At 41.3% G+C, this 12,748-nt stretch overlaps 1 protein-coding gene across 3 annotated transcripts in view; it reads right to left on the bottom strand.

Annotated features, from left to right (window-relative positions):
* LOC141272718 (arf-GAP with SH3 domain, ANK repeat and PH domain-containing protein 1-like) overlaps positions 1 to 12,748 on the bottom strand; it is a 215,171-nt gene that overhangs the window by 50,185 nt on the left and 152,238 nt on the right. For all 3 annotated transcript variants that reach the window (XM_073683719.1, XM_073683720.1, XM_073683721.1), the window contains exons 4-7: positions 6,524 to 6,598; positions 2,924 to 2,973; positions 1,795 to 1,924; positions 261 to 346 (exon numbers count right to left, since the gene is read on the bottom strand). In XM_073683719.1, the coding sequence (XP_073539820.1) occupies positions 261 to 346; positions 1,795 to 1,924; positions 2,924 to 2,973; positions 6,524 to 6,598 (341 nt within the window). The remainder of the gene's footprint in view (positions 1 to 260; positions 347 to 1,794; positions 1,925 to 2,923; positions 2,974 to 6,523; positions 6,599 to 12,748) is intronic.

Below are 12,748 nucleotides of genomic sequence, written 5' to 3'. Positions count from 1 at the left end.
CAGTATCTGCAGCGCAAGGTAATTAGAAAGAAGCTTCTATTTATCATTAAAACACACACTGGCATTTTTTTAAAAGTACCGGACAACCCCTTTAATTTTTTTAAACAAGAGATACTTTAGCTACAGTGTAATGAATAAATATTCCTCTAATGATAGTCATACTTTTAACATGCCGAACCAATGACATCTGTACAACATTTATACACAGAGATTAATGATAATGATGGGAGGTTTAGGAGTCATAAACACGGGGATCTTACTTGCACTGGGAGGTATAGTGCTTGATAAGGTTCTGTAGAAGATCCACTCCTTTTTTGCTTTTGATCTCATTGACTTTGATGAGGTACTAGAAACAAAATGAGAAATATGGTTTAAAAGGACGTTACTCTTTGACAAGAAGCACAATTTAGGCCCAGGTAACATTTATTACTGCTACTATTTTTTTTCACCAATAAAGTTATATAAAAGAATAACTAAGTGAAGTATGTAAAGTAATATAACATGTAGCTGTGCGTAAAGATAGACTCATGTGAAATAACTAATCTGTATGTGATACTGTATTTCAACACCTACAGAGAGATCAGTTCCTGTTAGGCCCTTTTCACATCTTGTCTTCTTTTTTTTTAAATTTGGCTACATGCCCTAATGTAGTGTCCCCCAACTCCAGTCGTCACGGCTCTCCCCACAGGTCATGTTTTCAGGATTTCCTTAGCAGTGCATAGGTGATCGAATTATTATCAAGCCATCAGAAATTGTCACAGGTTCTCTCACCTGTAAAATACTAAGGAATCCTGAAAACATGATGTGTTGGGGGCCGTGAGGACTGGAGTTTGGGAAACACTGGTCTAATGGATACCTCTAAGAGACCTCTGACGTACACCACTGTAGACAAACCGTGTCATACATCGGCCATAGCAAACAAAGCATATAGTATGTTGTATATGTTCATTTAATGACTAATGTGCAGACAATGCTTTACTATGCAGTGACAAACACCGAACACTCTATAAGTATACGCTGGGTGGGGGGATTAGAGACTGATACACCATAAGTATAACATACAAGGGGAAGTACGGCACTCCCTAGCGTGTATCAGGAGCACAGATAGGATCCCAATCCTTATTAATACAAAAATTATGGAATCTGGCACTCTTTCTGTAAGGCTTTATTATTGATAAAGTGTAGCGTATATATATAATATTTGATGTTTCGGTCTCAATGACCTTCTTCAGAATAAACACTAGTGATCTATAAATATATACACACATATAGTGTTAAGATTCCGGCCGAACAGAATTCAGTAGCTAGCCCTTATATCCTTGGATTCTAGGGTATAACTCGGGAAAATAATATCACTGTAATGGCAGAGAGTACAGCTGGAGATACTCCCCTACTTGCCCCAGGATGCAGGATAGTGGTGTCCGCGGTAAGCAGTAACCTCCAATGCGACCACATAGGTTAATACTGCCGCGGAGGTTACTGCGGACACCGCTACTGAATTCTGTTCAGCCGGAATCTTAACACTATATGTGTGTATATATTCATAGATCACTACTGTATATTCTGAAGAAGGTCATTGAGACAGAAAAGTCACATATTAAATACACTACACTTTATCAATAATAAAGCCTTACAGAAAGAGTGCCGGATTCCATCATTTTTTTACACCATAAGCTTTCCTGCTGCACAGTGTGAACCATGACTTACAGGTATTTCTTGTCTAAGCACATGGCTGTTAAAGGAGTAAGACTAAATGCATGGAACATATGGTAAAATACAAGTATAGCTTCTTACTTCACACATCTGTAACTGGAACATCCTACGCTCCTTCTCCAGCTCTTCAGCTATTTCTCCTCCTGCCACCTCATTTCTCACCATCCCATACTGCTTGGCCAACTCTCTCTTCTCCTTTTCAATTTTAGTGCTATTAAAACAAATTTAGTTGCCAAAATGTTACAATTAGGATGGATCTACATCTTAAAATCAAGACATCATATAACCCATGGAAAATTTCCAAGTAAAATGAAGAACAGTAGAAGGAAGGAAACAATTGCTCACACTAGAAATAAATTACCTTGAGACAGGAATGACGTTTCCCAAAAAGAAGACATCATATCATATGTAGTACATATAGAGTATGTTGAACCTAGAGTTCAGCAAAACAATTTGCAGGATCCTGGTCTTGTGGCCACATGGATGGACTGTGAGCAATTGACCAGAACCCTACGAAGGTTCTCTGATCTACCAACATCCTCGGCACATCTTCTGATTAGAAGGCTTGGTGCAGTGTCATGTGTACATTGCGACATGTATGTATGACGTTGCGTCGTGACTACTAATCAGAAAGGGAGTCAGAAATGCCGGCAGATGGGAGGAAGCTTGTATGGTTCAGGTCTGGTGCCACAGGCTAATAATCCAGCCACTTGACCAGGGTCTTATGAATCGTTTTGCTGAGCTCTAATGTTAATACTTTTATAATGTCTGCACTACAATACTGAAAGAATATTTAGTGGTTCTCAACTAAACTAAACTTTAAGGCAATGCTCACATCTGCATTGGATGCTGGGCACCATGATGAAATCCCAACTGACCCCATAATGGGGTCAGTCATGCGCCATTGGACAGAGAAAAGCAAAATAATTAACAAACAGAGGTGTGTACATAGCCTTAGGGTCCATGAACAAGGAAAATCTGTGTACACAGACATTGTGGGTCTGTATTATGGACCATTAGTTACTTTCCTATAATGTCTCCCATGCAGATTAGATTAACATCATTGGAACTTTCCAAAAGTTGAATGTAAATGAGGCCGCTTGACAAATCCTGCCTTAAACTCATAAGATATCCAAAATTAGCTACGAAAATGTATTTTGCTGTGTTAGCAAAACGGAAAATTACGGTAAGTTTTAATAGCTTTACTTACAATTTATTTTCATAATCCTTCCAAGCTTTATCAAATGGTTTCTTTAGATCCTACGAAAAAAAAAAGGATGAAACTTCGCTGGACCCAAAATAATAATGAAAAAAATATATTATTCTGCAAGTAATCTTAAAGAAAAATGTCTTATTGTTTTGACCTGTTTCCAGAGACTATAAACAAACTCTGTGTAGTCTGATCCTGTAGTCATGCTGCCTTTCATCTGTCTCCTACTTCTTTCTAATGCAAAAATTGTAGATACTTAGATCTGTATAGAATTTTAGCTCACAAACCTAGGCTATGCTGTACCAAACTGCATAGAAGCAGCAATCGATAAGTAAGACATTATGAATGTCCAGAGCCTCAACTCGCCCGTCAGTTTAAATTGCTTTAATCTTAGTAAATTTGGCTAAATAATTTGAAAATCCTCATCCCGCTTTATTTCTAGACATAATTTTATTTTACTTTATTCTATTGGTTAGATATCTTCTCTTGTTTTGGATAAGATCCTATTGTCATTCAATGATGTTGCAAATTCCTAAACTTAAAATAACCCCAAACCACACACAGCAGCATTCTGGAAGTTTTTTCAACCTCGATGGAATTAGCGGACCCTGACCAGTCCATCTCCAATTTAAGCCTGGCACCGCATCCTTTTTAGTTTTTGTCTGTCACTATTTGACATGTGCAAACCTTTATCAACCTAACAAAAATAGTGTATTGAAGCAAAAGGCTTCATTCCTAATCAGGAGACATGCATTTATGTGTCCTCTCACTTCACACTTGGAGATAAATACAACAGCAAAAATTAAAGAGGAGTTCACTTTAAACAAAATTATGCTTTCCAGGTACCTGCTAAAAAATATGGTCACTGCCAGAGAAGGGTGCTGGCTGACTGGCTTATTACAATAGCTAAGTCAGCCCCATTTTCTGTATATCCATTGGCAGTGACAATTTTTATAGCAGGTGTAAGGTGACTACCAGACACATAGTTGATGGGAGGTATGTATCACAGAGGTGGTTGTTTTCTGTGATGTAAACCTGGAGTAATGCTCTAGTGCACATAGCACTAAGGCTATGTTCAGACACGTTGTGTTTTTTTCTGCTGCAAATCTGCTGCTAACTTTTCTCTGGCAGGAATACAGCTGCGTAAAAAACGCAGCTGCATTTATTGCTGCGTTTTTTTGACCACCCATTACTTTCTATGGGTGAAAAAAAGCAGCAAATACGCAGGTGCGTTTTCTGCTGCAGAAACGCTGAAAGACATGCTCTATTTTCCAAATACGCAAGCAAGGCAGAAAATACGCAGCAAACAAAAAGCAACATGTGTGAATTCTGGTTTCTCATACACATTGCTGGCACTGCTAGAAGCAGCGGAAAATATGCATAAAAATCTGCTGCAGAATACGCAGCAAAACACAACGTGTGTGAACATAACTTAAGAGGTTTGTTTTGTGCATCTGGGTCAGGTTCACGGGCAGCCAGAAAGATGGGTGGGTCTGGCTGCCCACATACCCCACCTATGGGTGTGGTTCACATGATAAAATGGAGTCTGTTTGACACATGGCCTGTGTGTGGAGGTAAGAAGACCTCTTGTGTGATGTCTCTAGACTGACCCAGTATGCTGGATGCTATCCAGCCTGTGCGTCCTGGACTCGATCTAAAGTGACTTTGCTGGAACTGTTCACTTTGTTTTGCCTGCACTGAAAGGCCATTTATTTTCCTTTCCTTGTGGCATGGTTTATGAAGCACCAATAAACCAGCCTGGACATTTAAATGGAAACGGTTCCTGTATTACCTCCCCTCGCATCCAAATGAGTAGCATTCCCACACAGGCTAAACATAATTTTGTTTAAAGTGAACCGCCACTTTCATTTATGCTTTTATCCATTTACACACAGGACTTGTCCAGTGTTAAACACAAACCAGAAGTGGAGCTGCCAGGACCAAGTCTTTTACTAGGAGATTGGACCTCTTTGGAAACAGAAATATTAGTATATTAGAAGATTCAATATATTTATAGAGGGGAACACAGCTAAATATTTTTGTTTCCAAATTAGACCACCTTTAACAAAAGATATCTGTTTAGGTGACTCAATATTCAATCAAAAACAGACCAGTGGTCAATTTACATTGCAAGATTATTGTGAACATGTGTTGCTCGGACTGCTAATTTCATAATAAACTTGCAGTCTACTGATCACCCGATAAACCAGAAAAATTGTTTATCGGTTTCCATTCTTTCTCAGCTGCTTCAATTGGGGACATAGAAACCGTGGGGTAGTCTGCTACCACCTGGAGGCTGACACTAACAATACATCCTAGGAAAAAAAGGATGCCTCCTCCCTAGCAGACTATAACTTGCACCAAGCCTCCTCAGTTTAGCTTAGTGTCATTCGGAGGCAGACATGAGTCTGAATCTCTGATCAGTCTTAGCCTTGGTATATTAGGTGCTAACCTCTCTTTTTTTGTGTTTTAGGTTTCGGCTGATCATTAGAAGGCGTAACAGAGCGTGAATGAACCACTCTGTTTTTACCTCATGAAGCGATGGAGAGAACAGCCTGTTCTAGTCGGCCTGTATCCCCTCTCATTGGTATGGCAGGACCGTGTGCCTTGATGCAGTTGGCAATCAGATACCTGGGGCGATTAGTCCTTTTGCCTTTGCCCAAAAGATAATTGTTCTCAGCAGCACATCGACCTGTGTAAACAGGGTGTTGCCGAGAATAATGGCAGCCTAGGCACACTGATTGATGATTGTACAGTGCCCATTTGAAGTGAGGTTGATCTGTGTAAGCTATTTAACGACCACTGCTCAGTAAATATTCACCCAATAGCGGTCATTTAACTCTGCAAAATTGTGTAGTGTAACAGACCTTAAAGTGAACCTGTCACCAACATAAAACACTCTCAAGACCTCTTTTATATTATTCTAGTATGCTGTAAGTCCCCAGTCCGCTCTGCATAGCACAAAAAATAACTTGTATTATCCCCCCCATATGGTGCACTCTGGTCCAATAGGAATCGCTGGTCTTGATCCAGCACCTCCTCTCTTGTCGCAATTGCCATCCTCCTGCTTGCTTTGTGTGAATGACGCATCCTACGTCATCCACACAGTGTCCGTCAATCGCACTCCTACACAGGCGTACTTCCCTCTGCCCTGCTGAGGGCAAAGCAAAGTACTGTAGTGCGCATGCAGGAGCGCGATTGGGGGACACTGTGTAGATGACATAGGACATGTCACCCACATGAAGAAAGCAGAAGGACGGTGCCAGATCAGGACCAGTGACGCCCATGGATCACACTGTGTGGGGGGATAATAAATTGTATTTTTATGCCATGCAGAGGGGACTGGGGACTTACATACAGCTTACTAGAATACTGTAAAAGATGCCATAAAGGTGGCAGCCATACTTTATATGAAGAAAACCTGGTGACAGGCTCCCTTTAAGCTTCCAGTTAGTCTAAAGAAAGGAATTGCCTCCACTGTAAGTGATTAGTCTCCTTTCAAGGAATCTCATTCAGTTTATTTTCTACCCAGTGATGTGCCTCAAAGATATTACAAGACAAGCTGAACAATGCTTGCAGAATGACTTCTCTGATACTCACCCCTTTCACCTCCTTCAGATCTCCTTTGACCAGCGAGTTTAGAAAGTAATTAATGTTGTGATTAAAACTCTGCAGCTGTGTGAGACAAATACCCAAATTAATGACTGTTAGATAAGTCAAGCAGATAATTTCTCACATATTCTGCTATACTCTAGGCAGCATTCTCACACTGAATATATTACACATCTAACTGCATGATAGAAACTCATCTATTTCTGTCATCACATAATGTTTATTACAGCCTGTCCTCAGGTACGGACATTATCTTATCTTTTTATACAATGATGACTGTAAGATCCAGTGAGAGTAAGATATGCCTTAGTCATATTTGAAAAGACACAACAAACATGTTACTAAATTATCAGAATGAATTTAACCTTTTAATAGCAATAATTAGCAGATTATCAGCTTCAGATAGGAAGAACTTCTTCATACTGTTAGAGTCCACTGGCCAGTCGCAGCCGTTAAGTGACTGCATTTGGCGGTCGTTCAATGGCCAGTTTAGATGAGCAAAGAACGATCATTAATACAGTTAATCTGATCCTTCTATGCACATAGAACAGCATCTGATAGACAGCACATCTGTATACACCAGGAAATGTGCTGCCGAGAACGATATTGGAAGTGAATCTGCCAGTAGGATCGTCCCTCCTAAGCCGTCTATTTGGGCTTTTGGTCATAGGAAGCTGAATAAAATGATACATAGATAGCTGCAATACGATGTCTTATTCCAGAGTGATCTACATTTTAAATATGTAAATTAGCTGTCAAGATCTCTGGGCGGGACATAGATATCTTGAGAATTTGTCCCCAGGACTTATTTTAAATGAAAGGGTGTGTTACCAGTGTGAGACATGTAATGACTGACAGTATGCTCTTCTAACCTACATGTTTCACACTTGTAACCATTACATGTCTCACACTGGTAACACCTCCTTTCATTTAAATTAATCTCTGGAGACAGATTCTTGGGGAGATCTGTGTCCGGCTGATAGATTATGAACAGCTCATTTACATATTAGAAAAAGCGTGGATTCCTCTTAAATAAGACATCGGATCACAGATATCAAGGTATCGTGTAAATCAACTTACTATGACCTACATACCCATGATACATACTGTTATGGTTAATTTTTTAAATATCTAGATTCATTATTAATTTAGAAAAATAATTTATATTTTTGCTATGTCTGAAGTCTGCTTGAGTGTTTAAGACTTATATTGTGGAATGTCTGACTAAGATACTGGTTTCCTGTGAAGTCCCTGAGAAGGTTTTACGTTGGGCCAAGGGAAGTGTGTTTACTACTGATAGTCTAATTTTGGTTTCCTGTTCAGTTGTATGTAACAATCGTATTTCCTTTTTGTCTAGCTAATAAATATGGTGAGTCTTTGTTGCCACACCAGGAAGACTCTACCTGCTGACAATGCATGTCGCATGTATTCTGTCTCTCTCCCTTCATCGATGAGGTATCTTAATTTGAATCTCACTGGCAATGTGAAGACTCTTTGCTCTCTATTCCAAAGTTCTCCTTAAAACAAACAGTACATGGTGCCTGAAACCTGGGATTGTCATAACCGGACCTCCTCTGGACCCGTCAACAAGGATCTCTCTGGAAATTACTGAATATCATCCGCGGTATGTAATCCCTTGTATTACTAATAATTCAGTACTATCTAGAGGGCTCCACTACGGGTAATTGGTGGTCCTAACAAGACAATCATTTTTTTTTTGAACCCTTGCCAGTGATTGAATTTGAATTTGTTGTCTTATATGTTTCAATGTGGTTTTTAGATGTATAATTGACGATTGAATGACGGTTGAATAATAATTGAATGAAGTGACGAGTAACCAACCTTGCCCAGAGTGTTGGGATTAGGCACCTCCGCAGTTCTTCTGTATATTTCAGGAGTCCGAGGATTGATTTATGTTGTTTGTTTTGTCTACGTCATAAATGTCTGGTATGATATTGTAAATTATGAGGATCCTTGAATGTGGGACTGAATGATTTTTGATTGACCAATAAGGGACTACGGTCTCTGCTTGATAAGGGATCCCGTTAGGTGTGTTCCTTCACATGTGGTGGAGAGGAAAATCGGTCCGTAACAGGATCAGGGAAATGTGATTGCCTATAACAGAGGAATCCTTCACGGTAAGGTAGTACTCTGAGGGTATTGAATTCCCCTGTAAATTGATAAGGGCACCCTCAAGAAAGGGGTAACTGAATGCAGTTTTTAGCCCGAATACAGCAGGGGGATTAATATCAGTGATTGTGCAGAGTGCATTGAGTGATTGACGTATTGTTAAGTCGTTTTTGATGAATCAGAATCGTTGTCCTCAGTGTCTGTGTTCTGTTTTTTGTGTAAGCTCAAGAGAGGGAAAATCATAGTAGCTGAAGTTCTTGCTTAGCCTGTATACCCAGACTGGGAAACATATAGTATAAAAAGTAACACTTACTGCAGATATAATTGTCAAGCAGTGCCTTTACAAGGTGTAGAAGGAAAACCTTTGAACTGGGAAATGTTATATGATCATGTAGAAATAATTGCCATAGTTAAGTGGAGCAGTAGGCTTGGTATTGTTATTTGTTTGGTTGTGTGTAAGAATCTCCCTAGCTCACAGGGCTGGAAAATCGGTGTTAGTACTTCCTTAAAGATCTGTCTTCCAAGGCTCAGAGGAGACTGGGACAGGATCAGATCCGTCTTTCGAGGATCAGAGGAGACTGGGACCAGATCAAATTTAGAGTCTGAGAGGCTCTAGGTGTGCTAAAGAGAGTTCTGTGGTAACTCTGGCACAGTGGTTGCAGTCATGGGGACTGGCAACAGTAAGGAATTGACTAACCTAAAGGACGTGGCCCCAGTTCCAGCATGTGAGATAGTGGAAAGACTGAAACAGAAAGAAGCAGTAGAGGGATGTGAAATAATATTGAGGAAATTTGGTATGGGAAAGTGGGGAAATCTGGAAGAGAAAGAATGGGAGAACTATATCTGCAATTGGGAAGGATGGTTGAAAGATAAAAACAAACTAGAGCAGGCTAGGATATGGTTAGAAGCAAACGTCTCTCAATGAGTGAACATAAATCAGAGAAAACCAGGCATGGAACTGTCTATGTAATCTATGATAGTTTGAAAAACTCTCAGACCCCTGTAGTCTCTGTACCTGATGTAAATTCTGTACCCTCTTCAGCACCCTCGCCTTATGCTGGGTCAATGGGATGGACTTGCAGACATTGTGGTCATCAGAATCCCCCTGAGGTTACTTCTTGCAGGTCCTGTGGGTCTTCACACCCAGGGACAACACCCGGGGTGCCTCTGTTCCCTATGAGGACCACTAGTCATGTACAGTTTCAACCTCCTAGCATGGTTGATAATGTACAGGTACACGATCCCCCCCAAGTATGGCCAACAGAAACATATCAGCCTTGGTCCCCCAGTGAACTTATTTCCCTTGCTACACAGCTCCCAGATCCCTGAAAAACCCCCTTAACATTTAGAATGCGCCTCCAGGGTATTCAGGAGGAATATCGGGCCACATGGGATGATCTAGTTTCTGTCATTCTGCAGAAAGGCAGTGACCCCTTACTTATTTAAATTACTCAGATGCTGCCAGGCCAGGAACCAGCCATTAAAAATACACCAGAGTTGGGTCGGATGTTTATACAAAGGATGCAAAACTGGGCACGGGCAGAGCAGGATAAAAAACAAGACCTGTTACAAACTGTAGTACAGGATAAGGCTCAGTCAGTCTCAGAATATGCTTCTGTATTAGAACAAACATGGTTGGATTTTGGATATGAGCATAATGATGATAAGGATCGCAGATTATTGTTGCAGAGTTTTATGAATGGTCTTAGACCTAGGGTTTAGACTGCAGAACGCACTAGTCGCCCGAAGTGGCGGAATATGCAATGGGTTGATTTAAAGGAAACAGCCAGAGGTGCTGAACTAGAAAGCATGTCAAAGAAAAGGGTTAACTTGGCTCCTGTGCAGCCCAGGAAGGGAAAATGGGGGAGTAGAGGAGGAAGTAACCACCAAGGAGAAAATAGAGATTACAGCAATGCAGAATGTTGGTCTTGCCGGCAAAAAGGACATCTATCCATCAAATGTCCCGCAAAATCAACAGCCACTGCCCAGCCCCCTCCATATGAAACTGGCAATCCAGATGTCTCCCTCTGCCCCGTTGTCACCCCCCAGGGACCCACACTCACTGTCCCCATGTCCCTGGGGGAGGGACAAACTATTTCATTCATGGTAGACACTGGAGCAGCCCGTACAGTATTAATGCAAGAACATGTTCCAGAGGACATTTTGTCCCCCAACTATCTGACTTGTGAAGGGGCAGAGGGACGACTTACTAAATTACAAATGACTCATCCTCTCCGGTTAAATTGGCATGACTCAATTTCAATTGTAACCCAGGTTTTAGTTTCCCCTGATGTGCCTTTTAATTTTTTGGGAACAGATGTGTTGCAGAAAATTGGGGCCTGCATAGAATTCACTCCAAATGGCCCCAAGATGACCACCCCCCTGGATGATGACACATTGTGTAGTCTTCTATCCCTAACAATTCCCACAGTTCTAAACAATACAGACTCTAAACCTCATTCCCATCCTGCTTGGCTAGAGGATATACCCAGTCAATTGTGGGCATGTAGCAAACTTGATGTGGGAAAACTACCCATTCCTCCCGTGACTGTAAAACTTAAACCAGGTGCCCAACCTCCCTGTATAAAGCAGTATCCTTTAAGTGCTGCTCAGGATGCGGCAATGCATGAGAATGTCCAGGAGCTCTTGTTAAGAGGTCTAGTTATTGCTTTAACCTCCCCATTTAACACTCTCCTGTACCCAGTCAAAAAGAAAACCCCACCTGGACAGCCAGTAGCTTATCGTATGGTACATGATCTTAGGGCAGTTAATGCAGTAACTATAGTGGATACTCCACTTGTACCCAACCCCCATACTCTCCTGAATCAGGTCCCCTCTACAGCCACCTGTTTCACAGTGATTGATCTGGCCAATGCTTTTTTTTCTGTCTTCTTGTCCACGGAGTGTACCTCTTATTTTGCCTTCACCCACAGAGGTGCCCAGTATGCATGGGCAGTCCTTCCTCAGGGAGCTGCTAACTCCTCTTCCTTATTTTCCACATCCCTAAAGACTGTACTCGATAACTGGTGCCCCTTTTATTCATCCACCATACTCTTACAATATGTGGATGACCTTCTCCTTTGCTGCACCACTGACCAGATATGCCACAATGAATCTCTCTCTCCTGATATTCTTAGCAGAAAATGGGTGCAAAGCTTCAAAAGATAAAGTTCAATTGCGCAAGTCCACAGTCACTTTCCTTGGGCATTGCCTGTCTCCAGGCATTAAGCATCTCAGCCCAGGGAGGATTGAGGCTATACTAAAAATACCCCTTCCAAGATCTACTAAGTCCCTTCGGGCATTCTTGGGCCTAGTCCAGTACTGCCGCCTCTAGTATTATGGCCCCATTGTTCCAATGCCTCAAAACTGAGCCTTTCACCATTAATTCTGAGGCTATTGTTGCATTTCACACCCTCAAGCTCACTCTTTCTGCCTCACCAGCTCTAGGTATACCAAATTATGACATTTTTTACTTTGTACTGCCACGAACAGGCTGGAAATGCGTCTGGTGTCCTTGCCCAAGAACATGGTGGTAGGCAGCACCCTCTAGGGTATTACTCTGTAACCCTAGATCCAGTCATTATGGGTTCTCCTACTTGTGTAAGAGCTGTGGCAGCTGCTTCAGAACTTGTTAAAAAGACAGAAGACATAGTGTTAGGAAGCCCCCCTCACACTTCAAGTTCCTCATGCTGTATCTGAAATACTTCAACAGGCTCAGACCCGTCACCTCTCAGCATCAAGGTTGACAAAATATGAAGTCTCACTCCTTACACCTCCCCATATAACTATAAAACGCTGTAATGTTCTAAATCCAGCTACACTACTTCCAGTGGATTTAGAAAAGGGAGGAAAGTATCAGGATGGAGAAGAGGGAGAGACCATGAGCCAAGACATGAGCCAAGATTTGCCCCTGTTTTTCAAATTGGCAGATAAGGAAGCTCAGTTTGATATGGCACATGGACATGATTGTCAGGCATTGATGGAAGCTGAAATAAAGGGCTTGGCAAATATTACTGATGTACCACTCACTAACCCCTCTGCTGAGTATTTTGTAGATGGTTCCAGAGCTTGGGACAGTGAACA

Source organism: Phyllobates terribilis, unplaced genomic scaffold, assembly GCF_046119375.1.
Source record: "Phyllobates terribilis strain yellow unplaced genomic scaffold, ASM4611937v1 Scaffold_5__5_contigs__length_657084704, whole genome shotgun sequence".
Lineage (NCBI taxonomy): Eukaryota > Metazoa > Chordata > Amphibia > Anura > Dendrobatidae > Phyllobates > Phyllobates terribilis.
This window is presented reverse-complemented; position numbering and strand designations above follow the sequence as displayed.